Source organism: Mytilus galloprovincialis, chromosome 2 (assembly GCF_965363235.1).
Source record: "Mytilus galloprovincialis chromosome 2, xbMytGall1.hap1.1, whole genome shotgun sequence".
Lineage (NCBI taxonomy): Eukaryota > Metazoa > Mollusca > Bivalvia > Mytilida > Mytilidae > Mytilus > Mytilus galloprovincialis.
Genome location: NC_134839.1, coordinates 39749512 through 39771943, shown reverse-complemented (window position 1 = coordinate 39771943; position 22432 = coordinate 39749512). Strand labels below are relative to the sequence as shown.

General features: G+C 29.9%; 2 protein-coding genes across 3 annotated transcripts in view; one reads left to right on the top strand and one right to left on the bottom strand.

Annotated features, from left to right (window-relative positions):
- The first annotated feature begins 149 nt into the window (after nucleotides 1-149).
- LOC143063577 (uncharacterized) lies at nucleotides 150-16884 on the top strand. Of its 2 annotated transcripts, XM_076235796.1 has the most exons (11): nucleotides 150-384; nucleotides 6673-6786; nucleotides 6927-6995; nucleotides 8484-8596; nucleotides 9233-9275; nucleotides 9565-9712; nucleotides 10207-10264; nucleotides 10884-10955; nucleotides 11230-11407; nucleotides 11719-11778; nucleotides 15100-16884. In XM_076235796.1, exons 1-10 carry the CDS (start codon nucleotides 296-298, stop codon nucleotides 11771-11773), a joined length of 939 nt encoding a protein of 312 aa, XP_076091911.1. In that variant the 5' UTR covers nucleotides 150-295; the 3' UTR covers nucleotides 11774-11778; nucleotides 15100-16884. The 2 variants fall into 2 exon arrangements, with proteins under 2 accessions (XP_076091911.1, XP_076091910.1); XM_076235795.1 differs by lacking the exon at nucleotides 11719-11778.
- Nucleotides 16885-20510: 3626 nt separating this feature from the next.
- LOC143063576 (sacsin-like) overlaps nucleotides 20511-22432 on the bottom strand; it is a 32533-nt gene continuing 30611 nt past the window's right edge. Inside the window, exon 8 of the mRNA XM_076235794.1 lies at nucleotides 20511-22136. Within this exon, the coding sequence (XP_076091909.1) occupies nucleotides 21852-22136 (285 nt within the window). The 3' untranslated portion in view covers nucleotides 20511-21851. The remainder of the gene's footprint in view (nucleotides 22137-22432) is intronic.

The following is a 22432-nucleotide window of genomic DNA, read 5'->3' as shown; positions in this document are numbered from 1 at the left end:
TTCGTATTTTAAATTTTCCTCATATTTTTTTTTTACTATGGTCAAAATGAATTAAAGAAAAATTTCATGTTTAAATTTGTTTATTTCTATTGTTTTATAACATGAATAACGAAATTAATTGAAAAAAGTAAGTTCGAAACTTAACTGAACTGTAACTATTGTAAACAACATGGCTGACTAGAATTTTTTCACTCGAGTGTTCCCATTTTTTGCCAAAGAATTACACAGAGTTCTAACTTTTACACTTGAAAATGTGACATGAAGCATATTTGTTTGAAAAATTTGAACTCTCGAAATGGCAAAAGCAAATGTGAAGAAGATTCCTTCCGAAAATGGTCTTCAAGTTCTAGGAGAAAATGAAGATACATATAATTTCTCCAATAGGTTAGTTTTGGAAGCAAGACAACTCGCCAAAATGGCAAATTGCACCACTCAATCACCCCACTATTGAATACAAACTAGCGATAGCCCAACTTTATAAAAAAAAAAGTAAAATTAGCTAGATATAAAGTTGAATTCTTCGATTTTTCGTTTTTACCCCATGATCGGTACCTCGAATGACCGAATAACACTGTTATTATCCGAATAACATTTGTAATGACCAAATAACACTTGAAGTTTTCATATTCGTTTCATGACGGCCCTAGGATGTGTCGGCCATACCGTCATATCGTCCATGGGACATATCGGCCACACATTGTGAGACGTATCGTCCACACTTTTAATTTTTTTTTATTGAGTTTATTACATAAAATATAATACAAAAAATAAGTATTTGTTCATAATAATAACATAAATATGATTGTGTAGTACTTTTTTTCTGTACAGAAGATTTTATTTATTCTTGTATGAGTTATCTTTGCTTGATCATCATCGCTCGTGTTTACAACTTGTTGCGGCCATATTATGTAAGTATATTGTTTATTTCTTCATTATCAGTTGTAAACATTTTCTGAAGAATCATTTTTATTGTAATGAAATATAAAGGCATCATATTTTATATGAATTTTAAACTGTAGGAATGTTGACTGTCGCTGTCAAAAAAAATCTTCTCAATCTCAGTCTTGGTGAAATTAAAAACAGGACTCAGTGTAAAGGTTAACTCTAAGGAAGGCAATTCATCAAGTTCGAGTTATATTTGTCATGATCATCAGACACATTGTTTAATAATTCTGATTTTTTTTCTTTCTTATAGTTTAGAGTCATTCCATTTGCTGAACATCTTTCCAAGACAGAGACTACTGCAGAATTTTTCAATACATAACAAATTGCCCTTAAAATCTGACAGGAATGTGCACCCGATTGGCTAATTAGATGATAAAAGCTGGCCAGTTTCATTTTTATCATACTGAATGTTCTTTTTGCTTTGTTCATTGTGTTGAATTGTGTTGAATACTATTTGTTGACAATTTAAATGTTCTCATTTTTGTGCATTTGTTGATGGATAATTGTATTATGGGCAATCATACAAATATACTCTAGTATAAGAAACAAAAAGATGACTTGATTACAGCTGATTACCTTGTTTTATATTTCAAAACCTAACTCATTGTTTTAATTATGACAGAAATTAATCTCCCATTCGGATATAGTCATTAATATTTGTTCAATTCGTTCTATTTGCTATACGCAAGATATCAAACAATCATTTAGAAAACAATATGATATTTTAATATTTTATTAGATTAAACACATTCTTTTACGTAAATATATAATGAGTAAACAAATGATATAACAAAAATTAAGATGAAAAATAATGTAAAAACAGTATAGTTTATTTAAAAGTTATAATAACCATCTATAAGTATCAAAATAATTCATCTATAACATTTAAAAAAAAACAAAAAACCATGGACGATACGTCTTTACAAAGTATGGCCGTTTTTGTACTATGGCCGTTTCATCTTTTCGGGGTATGGCCGTTTCATCGTATGGCCGTTACGTCTTGCATCGCACAAATTTATGACTTTTAAATTTAAACTTTGAGTATTAAATTATTATATATTATTGATGTATTTTATAACTTAATAAAAATGATTTACAAAAAGCAGATAAGTTCATAAAAAACTTTTTAAATTTAGTGTGCACATCGAAAATGGGCGCGAATGGACCTGATACCGGAAATCACAATGGCCGCCATGTTTGATGTATACACTAAAAAATAAATTTAAAATGATCTTTATGAAATTATCTGCGATCTGTAAATCATTTTTTAGTTATAAAATACATCGATTATATATTATTATTTAATAATTGATGTTTTAAAGTCACCAACATGTGCTAATATTAAAATTTCAAGAGTTATTCAGTCATTACAAGTGTTATTCGGATAATAACAGTGTTATTCGGTCATTCGTGTTACCCCCTCATGATGGCTGACAAATTTGACCTCATTATTTTAGTGATATGAGGCAGGCATTACCTGTGAATGGGGACGAAGTCTGTATATTGTTTTTTTAAAAATCAAACATGTTTTAAAAAGAGAAACGGAAATACCGTAACGTTTTCGATTTTGGTTCTGTTGTTAGGGATTTAGTTGTGACGTTATTTAAGTTATGGCGTCATATTCAATGTAAACAAAGAAACGCTGTCATTAGGTAACATCTTTTTAAATATGAGGCAGGCGTTACCTGTAAATGGGGACGAAGTCTGAATGAATTATTTTTTTGTAACTTAAACATTGTTAAATATTTAATTATTTTTGTTAAAAAATAAGAAACGGAAATACCATAACATTTCCGAATTTGGTTCTGTTGTTAGGGATCTTAGTTCTGACGTTATGTAAGTTATGAAGTCATATGCAATGTAAACAAAGAAACGCTTTCACAAGGTAACGTTTTTTCATATCATGGAATTATTAAAAATGAAATTGGTATAGTGTTCCTTCCTATTTTATACTAGACTGATAAATATATATTTTACTCAAAGTTTCATACAAACGAGACAGGAAAAAAGAAGTACATTGTAGATTTCTGCGCAGATGCGTGAATTCAAAACATGACATCAAAAAAATTGAACGATTTGAGTTCATTAGTACAATGAAATTTTTTTTAATTTTCTAATTTTTTATTCATTTTTCTACTGTTATTGGGGACTTCGTTCCCACATAACAAACAATTGTTCAAAAAATGATTTTTTATTGAGTTCCTTTCTTAGACATGTTAGTCTGATAAATACATGTATACATTTTATTCAAAGTCTCATGAATGCAAACAAGACCGGAAACGGAAGTAGATTTCTGCGCAGATCCGGAAATTCAAATACGCGAAAAAAAAAAATTTGAACGAGTTTGAGTTCATTAGTACATAATGTACAATGAAAAATTTAGGGAAATTTTCCTGATTTTTTAAATTTTTTTTTTGTTTTTATTGAATTTTCTACTCATCTACTGTAATAGGGGACTTCGTCCCCATATTATAGACGCCTTATTTTAAGTCCAGATTTTTAGTACAATGTATTTGTATGGTCATCTTAGAAAGTATTACTGATTAAAATACTTCAATAGGGAACAATTTGACAATAATTGAATTTAGTAGTGTCAACCCTGTGATTATGACACGTGTATATAGCAAAATCCTAAATACACTGTTTGGTGGTGCGCCTGTAAGATGCGGATCGTACAGATAAGATAATAAGTACATGTTACAGGTGAATATACCATTGGTACCAGTATTGGATTAGACCCGGAACTTGTTAATTATTGGCAATATTAATTATGTGGAAAACAAAAGGGTCTGGAGTGGTGTAATTTTTAATCAAGACAATTGTCTTATATTAGCTGTACATGTATATAAAGTTGAATTCTTTGATTTGTTGTTTTTACCCCATGACAGCTGACAAATTTGACCTCGTTTTTTTAGTATTATAGATATTTCTTAGGATTATACCCAATTTTATTAAAGGAGCGAGTAGATAAAAAATCATGGGGCCTTTTTTTTGTAAAGTGGGGAGTGTTGGTGAAATGGGTTGTGATAAGATATGGGGCTATTAATTAGCCAGTGGGACGAGTTGTCGTGAATTCATTAGTTTAATCTGACACTACCATGAAGCATACTTTTGTAATAGTAGTCTGAGGTTTATAAAGGATCAGAGAAACACAATGTTGAAAAAATTATACTCTACATTTTTGTATTTGTTCTTTGTTGATTTTTTATTTTTTTTATTTTAAAATTGAGAATGGAAACAGGGAATGTGTCAAAGAGACAACAACCCGACCATAGAACAGACAACAGCAAAAGGTCACCAACAGGTCTTCAATGCAGCAAGAAATTCTCGCACCGTCCTTCAGCCATTTGTCAGCTGGCCCCTAAACAATTATATATTCTAGTTCAGTGATAATGAACGCCATACTAAACTCCAAATTACACACAAGAAACTAAAATTAAAAATAATACAAGACTAACAAAGGACAGAGGCTCCTGACTTGGGACAGGCGCAAAAATGCGGCAGGGTTAAACATGTTTATGAGATCTCAACCCTCCTCCTTTACCTCTAGCCAATGTATAAAAGTAAATGTATACCAATACGCACATTAAAATTCAGTTCAAGAAAAGTCTGAGTCTGATATCAGAAGATGTACATTTGTAACCAAAGAAAATAAACAAAATGACAATAATACATAGCAGTCTTCACGCTGAGTGGCAGCCCAGGCTAGTAAAATTGCTCTCGGGCCTGTTAAAATTATATCTACAGGCCAACAGAATCAACTAAAAATTTTCAAAAATTGAGCTCCGGACCTGTAGATATAATAGTTCATCGTGAAGACTGCATAGAGGTTGAGTATCATCATGATCATACCATCATAATATATATGAGAAGAACATAACCCGTTTCATGCTAATAACTGGTTTTTAAATAAATGTGTTTAGTTCCGATGCAAAGACCCTATAAGTGAATCAATATTTACGCCAAATACATGTATGCAATCTTTAATGACTTGACAATAGTATTGTAACTATATCGCTTTTTAATAAGTCTATTTAAAGGTTTTGTTAGCTTCTGAGGTGAATACTGACATTTTTGTGCTTTATAAAGAATATTTCCATAAAAGATTGGATGTAAAATACCAGAACGTATAAGAAGTCTGCATGTTGAGCTATCTTTACGAATGATGTCCTTATACCGATGATAAAATTTAGTAAATGTTTTGACTAGTTTGTGATATCGAAAACCCTGGTGTAATAATTTTTCAGTGATACATTAATTTCTCTCGTTAAAATCTAAAACGTTGTTACATACATGAGCGAATTGTACAAGTTGAGATATATAAACACTGTAAGATGGTGACAAGGTAACGTCACCATCTAAAAATGGATAATTAACGATAGGAAATGAGAAATCATCTCTTTTATCATAAATTTTAGTATTAAGCTTTCCGTTAATGTTCTAGATATCAAGATCGAGGAAAGGACAGTGGTCATTGTTAGTATTAGCTTTATTTAAAGTAATTTCAACAGGATAAATTTCTTTAGTATACATATACTGAAGTCGTCATTATTGAGAGCTGAAATATCATCCAAATATCTAAAAGTATTATTATATTTGTGTATCAGATGTTATTTCGATGGGTCTTTGCTGATTTTTGTCATAAATTGTAATTCATAGCAATACAAAAACAGGTCCGCAATAAGTGGTGCACAGTTAGTCCCCATTGGAATTCTGATAACCTAACGATATATGGATTCTCCAAAGCAAACAAAAATGTTATCCAGTAAAAATTCAAGGGCAGATGTAGTATCAAAGCATGTCAAATTGACATATTTCTTTTGTTTATTGGTACTAAAAAATGACCTAAAAAAGTTAGAACATATATATTCACATTCTGACTTTCTTAATGAGAATGCGAGGCAATGTGGTATATAGGGTAGAAAAATCAAAACTTTGAACAGATTCAAAATCACCAATATGAGCATGCAATTTATCAAGTACTTCCAACCAGTTCTTGACACTCAAAAAGTAATTTATTCCACTATTTTCGAAGGCCTTATTTAAACAATTTATTATCAGATTTTTGATTGTACCAAGTGTATACATACTGGTAAGAAGAAAAGACAATTTAGTATTGGAACAATTATAATTTTATTATATGGCTTGAAGACGAAATAAATCTATATTTTTAAGGTGTTTTGTGTAGCTGAAGAAGCCAATACATAGTTTGGACTTTCATTGTATTTGGTTCTGCTTGTAAAGCGCGTGTCAGCTAAAAGATTATGTTTGTTACAGATGTAGTTTTCTGAAAATGTCGTCAGTTGGAATGTTGGTGAATTGGTGATTTCTTTTTTCAGAACCTCAATGTAAAATTTACGTCAAACAATAATAATAGTATTAGCAGCTTTATCGGCCGAGACAAAAGCAAATTCCTTGGCTTATGTTTGATACAAGAAATAGGTTTATTATGGTTATTGTTAAGAGTAAAATGTTCTTTAAAATGTTGAATTCGTATATGTTCATTACTGAATTTATTCATAAATTTGTATTCAGTTTTTTCAGTTAGGATAGCATAAAGTCAAAATATGACTGTTTTAGTTTAAGTTAAAGTGCACTTGAAACTAAATTTTGTTTTGAAATGATTCAAATTATAACAGTAGTAAAGAAAACATGAATATATCTCATCAAGCATTAACTATTAAAAACAAAGATTTAATTATTGCAAATTTTTTTTTTAATTTTCAGTGCCAGTCAGAAAAACCCACCTGTCTCTAGTCGATCATCATCCCAAGCTAGTAGAAGGACACCAACTCCAACAAAACAAATTTCACTTACAGCTGTCAGGAGAAGAGAAGAAAGGTAACTTTCACTGTAGAAAAATGTCTTTAACTACAAAAAAATGAAATAGAAATCAATTCAATGAGAAAATGAATGTATTTGATGTTCCAAGTAATGTTTTATTTGTGTATTGTTATACACATTTTTTCTTTTCTTTGTAGTTTTCATCAAGAAGATGACCCCTTAAAGGTTGAAGAGCTTAGGAAATCCATGAAATTAGAAGCAGAGAGGTAATACCCCATATCTGTCTGACTGTCTGAGATAGTAACATCTATTGACATGACAATTTATTGTTGTAAATTATCCTACTCTATACAGGTAATGTGGCCTAATGCAAGGCTCAATTCTGTCCCTTCCAATATACCCTCATTTTCTATTAGCTTTCACTATTTCTAGTCTTTCATCCAAGTAGGCCCTATTGCAGGACCTACATGTACATACATGTATATATGTTGTGTTTATTGTTGATTTGTGCTTGTCCTAATTATGCATGAGATATTTGCCACTGGAATTAAGCAAACATAAGCTACAAATGTATCAATATTGATGTTATAGACTGAGAAAATACAAGGGATACCCAACATAGACATGTAAAAGTGTTCATTGTAGGAGGACTAATATATATGTTCCAGACCATACGAGTATTTGGACCGTACGCGTACGGTCCGGACCGTATACGTATACTTGTATGGTCCGACCATACGCGTACGGTCGGACCGTATGAGTATACGCGTACGGTCCAGCTGACCATACATGTTTTGGGATCATATGGGTTAAATGTTAACAAACATTTATCAAAATCACTATTTTTAGTTATACAAATTGTTATTATTACAATTAGATGGATAAAGCGAATAAGCGAACAATCAAAATTAAAAATTTGTTTAATTTTATATCCGTGAATCCTATTTTGTTACCTTGGCCCAAGATGACACTTGCTTCCACAAGGAACGTCATATATTTTTAACATTAACATGTTTTGTTCATGCATGTTCCTTTGCATATGCATTTTTTGTAAAGTTCCTAAATATTCTAAAACAATTGTCCTCCCACATTATGTTTACTTCCGATAACTTCAATTTCAATGAGCATACTGGGCTGTAATTAATAAATTAATAAGGTCCAGACCGTACGCGTACGGTCCAAATACTCATACGGTCTGGAACATATATACATGTATCAATATCTTTTGTGAGAAATGTTTGTTGTAAATTTTGTGATTGAAGAATTTACAAGAAATTTGAAAAAAACCGGTACAAAAACAAGGTTGGATAATGGTATTCGTTTACCTTTGTATGTTTTCCCTTGAATTTAACCTGTTGATTGAGAATTTAAATTGTAATCAGATTAAAGGTGTTCATACATTGTACGTTCGTATTATGCATGCTTTTTCAAAGGAAACTGGGAAGTCATAATGCATTCTATATAGCACGAAAACCAATGAGACGAAGATATGTCTATTTAAAGTTGAAATAGACCTACATGTACCTGTTGAAAATTAATTATCGTCCTTGAAATTTCAACATTTTGGAATAACACTAACATTTATTAACAATACCAATTTTTCTAGACCAGATGCACATTTTTCAACAATTAATGTCTCTGCAATGAATAGACCGTAATCTTCAAGGCAAGTTTTGTATTAAGTGCATAATTTAATGTAAATTTTAAGGTAAAATGTCTACATATTTTGATTCATGTTTAAATTTTAACACAAGGAGTTTTGTTAAAGAACCAACAGATCAGAATGAGTTTGTTGTTGAAAGAAATACAACTGGAAGTCATGTGACAAAGATGAAGAAAACTTCAAGACACAACTGCTATCATAATGGTAAAATCATTATTTAAAACATAGAAAAGTGGGTAGATATATACATTGTAGGTCATTGAAATGGATAAAAAAAGTTTAAAAATTTGTTTTGATATCAACAGACTCTAGTTTTATGAGATAGACTTTTTGATTGTTTTGAAAACAATGTACATACTTTTGAATTTAAGTGTTGATGCAAAACTTATTGATTTGTTGTTTTGTCTGTATCTATTATCCTCCCTGAAAACTTCACAAAATGATGGCAAACTAGACAGTATGTTGTTTAATTATCTCCCCTTCACTTGAATATTTTTAAAATATTATTTATTTTGAAAAAATGCAGATTTGTTTTATTCATATGTACTTTTACCGCTCATCTTTAAATTAAAATCAAATTTTTGAGACAGTGTTTGTTCAAAGAAAATGATAAAAATTAAAAATTGAACATGATTATAATAATAACAAGTCCTATAGAATTTTTGCTATGTAGATAATTATTTAGGTATTTATAGAATATTAAATGTTTCTACAATTGTATTTTGTCAAACTGTATACCTTTCTTGTTAAAACCAAAATAATAACAGAAATACTAGCCATACTAATCAGTAAATAAAGTAACCAATGTATCCATAATTGAAGATTTTTTATCTTTTTCAGGGGATGTTGAAACTGCAGTTCAGAATGAGAAGAAAAAACCAATGTAAGTTCAAATTGTTCAATCTTATTGTTTACCTTTTGATGAGGGTTGCAGGTTGAATGCAAGTCTTCAGTCAGAATTGTGACACTTTAAATGAAGCCCGTTTGAATTTTTTTTTTATTCATATGACAAATAATTTATTTCCAGAATAAGAATTATCTATTCCTTCAAATAAGGAAACTTTTATATATGTTATAGATCTTTTTCTACATTCTTTGGTTTTTTTTTGTCTGAAGTTGAATTTTTTGTTCCTGGTAAACTAAAACAATGAAAACAAAATGTTATATTTAAGAGCTGAAGTGCCAAAGAAACCAGTTGATAAACCAACATCTAGCACTACAGACAAAAAGAAAGAAGTTAAGAAAGAAGAAAGTAGCAGTGAAGAAAGTAGTGATGAAGAAGAGGAAGAAAGAAAAGCCCCAAATCAGTTGTTGATGGAAGTATGTTTAAATTTTAGATTAAGGATGGAATTGTAGTGATCATATTAAATCTAACTTAAATTTTGATCTTTTCATCAACATGTATTGTCAGAATGGAGGTCGAGTTGTATAATGAACTTTTTCACTTTACCATTTTTAGGAAATGTGGAATGATTGGAATTTGGTAATTTTATATATACTATATATATAAAAAATAAGATGTGGTATGATTGCCGATTAGACAACTCTCCACAAAAGGCCAAATGACACAGAAATTAACAACTATAGGTCACTGTATTGCCTTTAACAATGAGCAAAGCCAATACGGCATAGTCAGCTATAAAAGGCCATGAAATGACAATGTAAAACAATTCAAACGAGAAAACTAACGTCCTAGTTTATGTTTATGTTGTTTCTGTTGAAAATAGTTCAACCAATGGGTTTCAAATGTTGATGTGTTGTTAAACCTTGTATATGAAAAGGAAATTTAAGTATATTTGATTTGTTCTTTTCAGTTTTTAGAATGTATATATGCAAAAGACTTTCCTACTGCTGCAAAATTATGTAAAATGAGTAAGTGTTCTTTACTGCTATTGACTAAGCTGATCATTTGTTCTTTATATAATTATAATGTAGGTGGTTTAAAAAAAGCAAAGATACATAAAATTTATGAAATTCATATGAAGCATATGTGACATTTATTGATTGATTGTTGTTTGCTTAAAACATTTTGTGGCAAATAGTTCATGAAAAAAAAAGCAGAGAATATCTGTTTGTTTTACAGTACAACCAGAACAAATAGTATTTCACAGGAAAAGTCTTCATTCATAAGTAATTTCAAATCAGCTGTGCAAAACGGATTTGTTATAAAGTTTTAAAATCAGTTTACAGAAAACAAGTAGACAGTAAATATTTATAATATGAACATGAACAAAACTTCCACTAACTATATATTTTCTTAATTGTAAATGGTTAATTATCTCCCTTTGTTAATCTTGAATTATCTCCCTTTGGATAAATGTAAATGTTTGAATGAGTTTCCATTGGGTACATTAATGTAGGCTAGCTATAAATGTACAATGACATGCAGTCTTTATTCATATATTTAGTAAATATTGTCAAATTTCAATATGTCTGATACTTTGATTAAATTTTCTTTAAGAATATCTTTATTTATCCTATTTTCTTACAGTTTTGATATTTGAACCTGATCACCCGGTGGCCTTACAATTCCAACCTGTAATTGAAGAAAAAATTCAACAGGGTATGTGTATTTAATTTAATTTAATTTAATTAGAATTAGATAAACATCCAAAACACATAAATTAATAAAATAAAAGACAAAAGAGCAGACTAATATTTCATTTTAAGTTTGGTTTGTTTAAAATTATTCATTGTCATGTGTGTTCTATTTTTAAAATCTGTTCTATCAAATTGTTTACAAACTTAAAACATGATGAGGCAATAGGGCAGAAAAAAAATGTACATTTTGTCATCACTTTCTAATAAAATCTATATATTTATTATCTTTGATTTAGACATAGAGGCTGAACAAGAAGGAGAAGGAAGTGATGAATCAGGTTCAGATGAGGAGGATAGTGGTGAGGAGGACGACTCTGATAGTGATGATGATAGTGACAGCGATGATAGTGATGATAGTGATGATGATGACGACGAAAATGATGATGGTGACAATGAAAAGGAAGACAATCAAAAGTAATATAAATTAAGCAAATGTTTTGTATAAATTTTTGATAAATGGGTTATTTCTTTAGACCAAAAATTTCTCCAAGAAAGTTAAGCTACAGTTTTGGATCAAAAAGATGTTTGTAGATTTTTTTTTATTACAAAATGTTAAACTTCTTTTAAAAAAAACCTCAGCACAACAATTATTAGACTGATTATTAGTATTTACATATTCACCAGACTAACAATAATGCATATTAAAAGATTTTTGTTTTGTTAAATTAGCAATTTGATCAGTTTAAGCCATGACTTTAGATTAGATACTAATTTATTTAAAATAGGATACCTCAACCTCAACCTCAACAGAAACCCTCTGTAGGACCATTTAAAGTTTGATGCAGGTAGAAATGTTTGATATTTAACTATTATGTATGTTGAATTTGTTATTCCTTCCTTTTTTCTTCCAATGTACCTAGTCTTTTTTTCACAAAATACTTCCTTAAAAGAACCTAATCTTGATTTGAAATAGAGAGCTAAATTTTCACTTTATTTTTTGGTGAAAAAAAATCACAACAAAGTTATTGACTGTTCCTTGTTAACATTTGAGAAGCTTAAGAATATCTTCACTTTCACTTTGAATACAAATTCATAATCATACATTTATGATGTTGGTTCCTTCAATCTTTAATAGCGTCTTTGCTTATCATTAGTAACTCTTTTGTTTAAAGGGAACAGTCATTCAACTGAAAACAGTAATAATATATGTTTTTTATTAACATCCTTAGAGTTGAAGGTAAAATTTATATTTTTCCTTAGTGAAAATTGTATGGAAAGATTTTATACCTCAAAAAGTAAGATGAATGTTAGAAAAAAAAGACTAGGTAGTTTTAACATGTCCATTTCTATAAAATTCTTGCACTCAAATACCGGTACACATTTGTTTTGTTTGAATTGTCACAAATATTTTTATGAATGAAGAAAGTAATATGATTGTTCATTATCATAATAAGTGACTACCTAATATATGTGCTAGTATTTACCTACATGTATATGAACACCATAAATATGGAATGATATAAAAATGCAAAAAAAGAGATGTAAATTATATTGCTCATTTAACCCTCAATCCCTTTGTATATGTCATATTTTATGTATTGTAATATATTAACAAATTAAAATGTGTCTATTTTGAAACTAAAACTTACTGCAAAAGAATGCCAATGGTTAAGGTGGTTTGTTTAAAAAATAGATTTGAATAAATCATAAGTCAAAATAGTGTGAAAGTGTTCTCATTTGGGTTTTGAAGACGAGGTAAGGGACTTGTTATTTTGTGCCATGGTGAGTCTTACAGTGGGAAGATGAAATTTTATTGCTATATATGAATCATCATTTCAGTCTTTACGACAATTAAACCAAGGAAATGATATCAAATTTAGATTATTTTTAAACTTTTGTTTAAATTTGATGGTATATGTACATGTGCTTAGTAAATATAACATTTTACAATCTTAATACATCTTTCGACACACGGGTTTTGAAATGACAAGTCCAGGCAGATTTTCATGAGTACAGGACACATGGACTCACCTTAGTGAGAACACATTATAGAGATATAGAATAATACATTTAAACATCAATAAAGACTCAAAATAAATGGTTGCTGCAACTACCCTAGACTGAAAGATTCTATACAGCCTTTTTATAAAACATTCAAATTCTCTTCAGAAGCTATGTTCTTATTCTGTCAAAAAATATTTCAGTTTAAACACATTAATTCTTAGTTATTTTCTCTTGTCTTCTATATGTATGTAAGTCTCAAATCTATATCTATTCTAATCTTAAATCTGTATTCTTTCCTCAGATCTGTGTCCTATTCAAAATTGCTTCATGGATGTCACAAATTTATTTCCTTTCTTTTCTCATACCAGTGTCCATTTAAATAAATGTTATGGTCATAATTATCAAAACATCTTAGAGGAAGATTGTTCGTTGTCAAAGACATCATTACAACTTTCATTTCCAAATAATCAGCATCTGTTAAGACCTATGAAAAGTTCAATTGTGTTGAACTATTTACATTAAGGGGTTCCACTGGGATAAAGGAACATAGGAATGAGGTGCTGGAAAGAGGATTCAGAAGAAAAATAAGTGAAGAGGAGGAGGGAACATGGAGCATGAAAGTTGCTCCCATATAGATAAAGTGCTAAATAGTTTTTTTAAAACACCAAATTCTTATCTGCCGGTCCGAAGGATTTAGGTGGAAGTGTTTCATCAAATGAATAAAGAAAACTTGAAGGCCAAAATAAATATAAAAAATAGATGTATCTTTTGTTTTAATTAGTTGACAAATCCTAGACCATGGTAGGTGAGAGCCCTTTAAATCCATTATATTTGAAAAGTGTCTGTCCCAGTTAGTGTCACATTAATGAAAGTCAACTTTATAATAAAAAGGATACTTATTTGAATAAACAAAGATTGTCATGGAACACAGACGATCTGAGGAAAGAAAAAAAAAATGTTACACCAATTTAACTCAAACATTTTTTTTTATCTCTGAGCAATATATGAAATTGAGAATGTAAGTGGTGAATGTGTCAGAGAGACTGCAAAGTACAGAAAACAGCCCAAGGCCAGCAATCGGTCTTCAACACAATTTTAGTCTAGAATTTTAGTTTATTGAAGGACCTTTTGTCTGATTTTAAAGCTCTCATCGCTATAAAGCCTTTTTGTGGTAATGTGGCATAAAGCAAACAACAATTAACCAATTAACATAGGGAGAAAATCCAATATAGTTTAAAATAACCTATTAATTAAAAGACAGAGCAAATATAGAATTAAATTTTTTAATACAAATATAAACTTTTCTTTCAAGAGTACATATTATCTAAATCATTTATTAAGAATGATCACATTAGAACATCAATGCCAAAAACATGAAATAACATTGAATTATTTAGTAACAAGAAAGAGAATATCACTTAGACAGAATTAATACTTATAGATTAACGGTGATCATATCAACGGCGAAAGCGAGAAAGACAATTGAGTTGAGATGAACAATGATAATCTTTTTAGTGCTATTTTACCTATGACGACGTTGTTAATTTTATGTCATTTTCATGTCAATTTCATTGGCAACGCCAAGTGCATGCTTAGTTTCTAGCGATAATTTTCCATCTCAAGCGAGTAGCATGATATGAAAATTATCACAAAAAAATATCAAAGGAAAAATGCACAAAATAGCGATAATGTTGCATATCTCACCTAATTGGTACACATGTAATTTCATCCTTGCTGTATTCTCTAGCTTTTTTACAAAGATATCTTGTGAGCAATCATGATTATAATGTAAGGAGTAGGAGCCTCTTGTTTTTTTTTCTGATTAGAGTTACATGCATTACTGATTTTAAAATTGCAAAAAAATAGAAGAAGAAGACAACTATTACTCTGATTTTTTGTTTGTTTGTATAACAAAGCAAGATATAAAAGCAGGAATTGGTAATAAAGTTGTTCTTTTAACAAACTTATAGGTTTCAGAGAAGCAATCTCCTTTATTACATTTTCTGCTAGAGCTGCCAATACATAATGATTTTCAAAATAGTTAAAGCTTTATATATATTATAAATAATCTCCTGGTATGCTTTTCATCATTTTTTCTACAACGAATAGGATGAATTTATATGTATATTTGTTACGGATGGTGTATTTTTTTATTTTTTTAGCAGTGATGATTCAGTTGTGGGTGGAACAGAGGATTCTGGGATAGCTTCTACAGAATCATCAGACAGAGATTTTTATGAAATGTGACATTAATATAAGATCTTTACCTACTATTCTCCTAATAGCCATTGGTTCATTTCATGGCCTATCAGTCATTTTTATTAATATCATTAATAGTAAGTCAAATTTGGTTCATTTTACTTCCTGTGTGTGATCAACTAGGAAATGCAAGTTATTATGTTTGTCTATTTGCCAAATAAATGCAGTTTTGTTTTTTTCAAACGAAGCTTTCAGTAACACTTATACATTCCATTGAGTTTGAAATAAATAAATAATGAATATTTTTAAGTACTGTGGATTCATTATTCGTTGGATACCAAATTTCATGGATTTAGTGGGTACAGGTAAACCCTGAAATTAAATGTTTAACGAATGTCAAATTTTGTATAGTTTGCTCATTGTTGAAGGCCGTATGGTGACCTATAGTTGTTAATGTCTGTGTCATTTTGGTCTTTTGTGGATATTTGTCTCATTGGCAATCATACCACATCTTCTTTTTTATATTGTATGCAGCCCTTACAAAACCACGAAATTAAATATCCACGAATATGCAAGTTTTCCTTTATCCACAAAAATTGGTACCCACGAAAATAAATGAATCCACAGTATGTTGATCATTTGTTTTGTATTAAACCTATAAATTTCAAATGTCATTGCCTTGAGAGGCCAACTATCTAATAATAAAACCTAACAATTCAGCAAAATAGCCATAATTCAGAATTTTTGCTTTTGATCCCAGTTTTGAGGGCACTGGTGGACATACATAATGCAGTTTTGTCCCTGGCTGTCAAATCAAGCCTTGTTGATATATTTCAAAAGATCTTGAATATTTTGGGATTTTTTTTATCTATCTTGTACATGTGTCAGTTAAAGAATCATAGCATATCACCCAAACATTCCTTTTGTATTGATTTTATATTCCAGAGTCCTAATTTCCTGTTAAAATTGACTTTACATTTGTGAAACCGATTCAAAATTGCCCTTGATTACATGTTAAAATGTTAAATATGATTTTTCAGTTGTTACTGAGCCACAGAATTTGGTTCTTATATAAAAAAAAACTCCATCGAGTAGTTGTAAAAACTTGACCTTTTGGCAACAAGACTGTCATTTTTAGATGCTTTGAATTGTGATAAACATTTTTCCCCCGACAATAATCTGGAAAGAAATAATTGATTGATTGACTTTAAAAAGATGAATTTAAAAACTACTTTTCTTCTTTTTTAGCAACTATGAACAGAAAGGAATACCAATAAAAAGTAAAAAATGTTGTTCATATATCGTTATAAGAGATATAGCTTGTCTTTAGAATATCTCATCTAGTTCATTTTTAAAAAGACACATTGTAATGTCTTTTTTCTTAATTTATATATAAATTTTCAACAATGCATCTTTTAGTTCTAAAATCCTATTAAAATGATGATTAATGTAATGTTATCTCTATAGAGAAAATTAAGGCTTCAAAAACCAAATGTTTATTTTATCATATCATATTGCAAGAGTTTATTAGTATTTTCTTAAAGTGAATAGTAAAATGAGTGCTTGAGAGAACAAATGAATTGGAATAAATTATTTTTTGTTTGGATGAACAAAATAAAATGTAATAAATATGTGAATTATAGACAATATATTATAGTGCTTGTCCTTAAGCTGTGAGCTAAAATAACTGTGATATTTATATTTTATAAATACTATTTTGAATTGATAATTAAATGTTTGTGTTTTCATCTTGGCCTGGTTTATTAAGTCATGTTTACATAAATGTTTATGTGTTCATCTTGACTTGGTTTTATTCAGGTTATACATATTCAAAAAATAAATAAAATAAGTTGTGGTGATAAGTTCAATTGGAGAGCAACTTACTGAATTAAGTTGCAAGGAAACATTTAGAGGTCACCAAACTGCAAGTTTTTCCTTTACACTTTTAAAAATTACTGTCTAGAAACTGTAAATAGCATTCTGTTTAGTCAATGATTTGAATAAGTATTTCATATACAAATAAAGGAAGATAGAGTATGATTGCCAATGATACAAATAAAGGCAACAGAAGTATGCCGCTGTTCAAAAAAAATACATCGATTGAGAGAAATTAAACTAAAACCGAGGAAAACCTATCAACTATAAGAGAAAAACAATGGAACAACAGAAATACTTAAGTGCAGTTATCACGAAAGATCAAAGAACAAAGATATGAGCAATCAAAGTTAAATTTATTGGCATTTAAAGTATTGTTAGATATATAGATAGCCAGAATACTCACTGGTCTGTAATTACCTGCTCATTGATAAGTATTACTACTCTCTGTGTATATAAAACATACCCTAACTAATTATACCCCCACTTTGAAAAATGGGGGGTATACTGTTTTACCTTTGTCTGTCTGCACATCCGTCAGTCCGTCCATCCATCAGTCCATCTGTCCCCTGAACATTTTTCGTCACATTTTTCTCAAGAACTACAATACAAGGATTTCTGAAATTTGGTTTCAGGGTTTTATATAAGTCTGCTATACCGTGTGATGCATCTTCAGAATCATCACTCGACAACTTCCTGTTTACTGAACACTTGTATAATTTTACTCATGATAACCAAGTTGAAAATTTTTGTCACATTTGTCTTAGGAACTACAATACAAGGATTTCTGAAATTTGGTTTCGGGGTTTATACAAGTCAGCTATACCGTGTGATGCGTTTTCAGATTCATCCCTCAAAAACTTCCTGTTTACCGAACACTTGCATATTATTACACTATTGAAATTATCCACTTGCTGCGGGGGGTATCATCAGTGAGCAATATCTCGCAGTTTTACTTGTTACATTTCATCCTAGTCAAATCATTGGCCTTGTTGAATATCATAACTCTGGGATTTATAAAACATTGTATCAATCTCATCAAAAGTGAGTAATTTGATATAACAATGACAGCAGTAATCACAGGCGAGAACACCTTTAAGATTTTAAAGTGTTTTTGGTTTTTAACTAGTTATTTCTGATTGTGAGTATTCTCAGGTTGTTATATTGGGTCTTTATTCTTTTTGTTAGTGTTTGTCTTGCTTCAGACGAAAGTTCCAGAATGCAAGACATCAGTATTACAATCCAGGGAAGTGACAACGTGAACTATTTATATAAAGCTATACCTTGGATGCATTTACCTCATTTTCATGGTTCAGCAACTGCTTTTGTTTCATGTGAATTTTTTACTTATTGTGGGTAATTCAATAACTTTATTTGGTATAGGAGTTCCTTGCAAAGTCTACATGTCTGTCAGACATGGTTCACCTGACCTCACCATGATTTCATGTAACAATGATTCAGGTGAGCTTTTTTGGGTCAAATCCCTATCTGAGGTACAATATGCAAAAGGGAAACTGTAGTTGATGGATGGAACACTATAAGGTGTAAATGTCAGACTGACAGGTTTCATCAGACCTTCACCTCTTTTTGATGGTTCATTGGACAATGACAAGTTTAAGTTGTTTGGTCTATTTATAAGATGATAAACGCAATATGACCATTGTATTTGGTGTATTGAATGATTGTGTTGTGTACTTTCTGCCTGGCAGGTTTAATACGACCTTGACCTCATTGTGGTTTATTCGTCAATGTTAATTTTTTTTGTGGATTTGTCATATTATCAGATATTTTAAGCAACAGGTAAACTTGATTTGGTGTATTGATATTTTTTAGGTGTACATGTTCGTCTTGCAGGGTTATCTGACCTTGACCTAATTGCATTGATCAATGTAATTTTTTTTGGTTTGCAGTTTTATCAGATACTATGAGAAATAGGTGAACTATATTTGATTTATATATAGATTGTAAGATGAATATGTCTGTCTGGCATGGTTCATCTGACATTGACCTCATTTCTGTGGCTGATTTAAAATGTTAAGTGTATATAAACTCATCATAGATACCAGGATTGGATTTTTTTTGTGATACTTGCAATGGAACCTTATTAGACTTTCAACAGAAATTCAAGCATGAAAAGTAAAGCAGGTGATTCTTTCAGCATGTGCACTTTTTCATGTGTTTTGATATTGGTTTGATGAGTCGATACACAAATAAGGTATGGTGTGAATTCCTATGAGACACCTCTCAACCAGAGACCAAATGACGTACAAGGATATCAACTATAGGTCACAGTACGACCATTAACAATGAACAATCTCTAGCAAGTATTAATATACTTTAGTTTATTCTTATGTAGTGCTGTTACTCACTATTTCAGGTTAGAGAAAGGCTTGGGCGCATGCAGAAATGTTCAACCCCTCCAAATTTTGTATGTGCAGGCAATTCAATGGTTGTCGTTTATTAATTGTTTTTCTTTTTTCTCTTTTTTTATTTGTACATAAACGAGGACCTGGTTATGTTTACAGAGAAGAAACAATGAACAAAAGTGCAAAATATATGGGCTAAAAATATAAAGAGTACAGATGAATAGGCAAAACATTGTAAATAATAGAGTAATCTGAGGTACTGATATATAAAGAACAGAAAACAATGGGTAAACAAATGAAGAATTCTAGTACACTAAAACATTGATGTAAAAGTTAAAGAATAATGCAAAAAAGGACCCCAGCCAAACCCTTATAAATTGGTTTCCTCGTTTGAATTATTTTACCTTTTTTGGTGTTTGTTCATTGTTTAAAGACGTACTATGACCTACTGTTGCGAAAAAATTAACATCATTTAACTCCGTTTTGATAGTTGGCTCATTGGCAATCTTACCAAAACTTTAATTATTTTAAAGCTGTTATCTTAATGCTATCAAGTAAAAGGTTTGATTGACTTGCTTTTTTTGTTTGTTTAAAAGTTTGCTCAAGCGTTGTAATTAAGATTGACATCTACTACCAATAAATAGGCAGGGGCTTCAGCTTGTATACATTATACTGATACTTGTTATTGGAAGTTTAGTAATGTGTACAAGTTGAAGCCCCGGCTATCTTTGATTGCAGAAGTCAATATTAATAACAATGCTTGAGCAAACAATTATACAAACAGAACAACTCAAGAAACATTTAACTTGTTAGCATTAGGAATAACAGCATAAGATCACATGGACGTCAACGAAGGTTTTCTGACAAAGCGTAGATTGTGATAACAGTAACACTGAAAATATGCAAGATAAAGACAGAAATTAAACTTAATTCGATGTAATTAGTTGTATTTTTGATCTGAAAGCGAAGGAAGCTTTTGTGTAATGGTACTTATAACTGTGACTTGGCCTATTTCATTCTCAACTGTAGCTCTGATATTCAACTTTGGCAAAATCAATTTTGGTAACAATCTTACAGGTTTATCGAACTAATTAAATATTCCAAAGGGGTATTCGTAAATGATTAGTCAAAAATCTAGATAAAATATTTTAATAGCAAATTATACAAAAAGCAATACAATGTGAAAAAACTAATAAACGAAAAACAATACAAAATATCAGATGCTAACCTTTCTACGATGTAGACATTAACAAATCTTTGAAAACAAAAGCTTGCAACTATATTCCACCATTTTGTTCCTCAACTTGAATAGGGAAGCTGAATATGGTTATCCGACATAAACACATTAAAAATATGCTTTAAAAAATATAAAAAGTTTACAAAATAGATCAACAACTTGAAACACAAAACAACATCAACTGACAAAAACAAATCAAATAAGAACAGACGATGACAGTGACAAAAAATTTAGACGAAACTTAACAATTATTTTAATTTTCTACCGTATATAGATGGAGGGTGTCTATATCATATATAAGTTTAAATTTAAAAAAAGACTCTTAACATCACTTACACAAAAAAAACAAGATTAAAATGGAACTGTTATATTCATGATTTTTCAGGAAATTCTTACTTATTTATGAATATATGAATATCAGGAAAGCAGGGAGTGAAAATCTTTTTGAAATACATTTTTTTATCTTTGAATTTGGTTCCCTTTCTTATAAAAATGAAATAATTAGATTTTATTTTGTCATTATACTTTAACATATACTATGATAATATAGCAGTAAATATGCCAATATTGAGTATGTATTAATTACTTAAGCAATATGAAAAAAAAATATGTATAAAATTACAAAATTATCATATTATGTGCATATAATCATAATTCATGCCTGTAAACTTAAAGAGACGTGGTTCAGTCCCATTGTTAACAATGCCGTGTACAGAGATGGTTGTTTGCCATTAGTCTAATGACATCAAACCAACTGGTCTATTTATAAATATAATATGCAAATATATTTGTATAAATAAGGGCGATATAAAAAAAATTACTACACAACAGTTTCATTGCATTTCTAAGGATCGGCGTTAAAACAGTTGAACCACAACTCGTAAACAGCAACAGTGAAAGTCATAAAAACCAAGCTTGTGCTTTGTATTGTGAACAACAGATCCATATCAAAATCAATGGTAGAACGGTTCTCAAGGTTTTACACGGAAACGAAATAAAGTGTCATTTTGAAAAATCATGAAAATCAGAACTACAATATAAAAAAAGATGATTATATATATTTTTAGAGATGAGACATGACAAAATTGCTAAACACATAAAATAAGTATAAAGATAACATACATTTATATTTGATTATGAAATTGTTAGTTTATTTAAAAAAAAATCTAGAATTATATCTTTAAATTATTGTTTTTATAATCTAAACTGTAGCTTTCATAATGTATTTCCTTCACATTTATTTGAACTTCATGATATCTTTAACAGTTTTTATAATGATTTTTGCAAGTCTTAGTGCTTCTTTTGCATCGCTATGGCTGTACAAGTCTGAAGGTGTTTTTGGGTAAAAAGCTGGTCTTGGATACCTCATTCTTGTATAGTCTCCAACAAGCCTTTCTAGATCTTCTGCTGCTTTCTGTAAAGTTGGATTGCTCATTGACACTTCTGTTATCAATGAATGGTGTTTTTTAGATTTCTTATCATCTTTTGAAATTTGAACAGCCTTAAGAGCCTTTTCTGCAGCCTAAAATTTGAAGATTATACAAGCCCATATGAATGTGGTTTTACATAACCAGTGATAACAGTATTTGCTTGACACCATTTTCTGTATTTTCATAATCAGAAAAAAATGCTAATCATATATAACAAGTTTTTATTTAAAGCTATAGGACACGGAGAACAGACAATAAAAACATAACTTAACTATGATGTTAGTTTACTTTTTATCAATAAATAACTTGATTAACTAGTCATACACGTATATTTTTCCCTAGAAGGGTCTTTTTAATGGATTATACACAATAACTTGAAATTGAGTAT

Excerpts from the sequence above, each read along its gene's own strand:
- LOC143063577 (XM_076235795.1), top strand. The coding sequence starts at position 296 with ATGGCAAAAGCAAATGTGAAGAAGATTCCTTCCGAAAATGGTCTTCAA. Across the intron at positions 9,713-10,206 it reads CAAATCAGTTGTTGATGGAA|TTTTTAGAATGTATATATGC; the intron begins GTATGTTTAAAT and ends TGTTCTTTTCAG. Across the intron at positions 10,265-10,883 it reads TGCAAAATTATGTAAAATGA|TTTTGATATTTGAACCTGAT; the intron begins GTAAGTGTTCTT and ends ATTTTCTTACAG.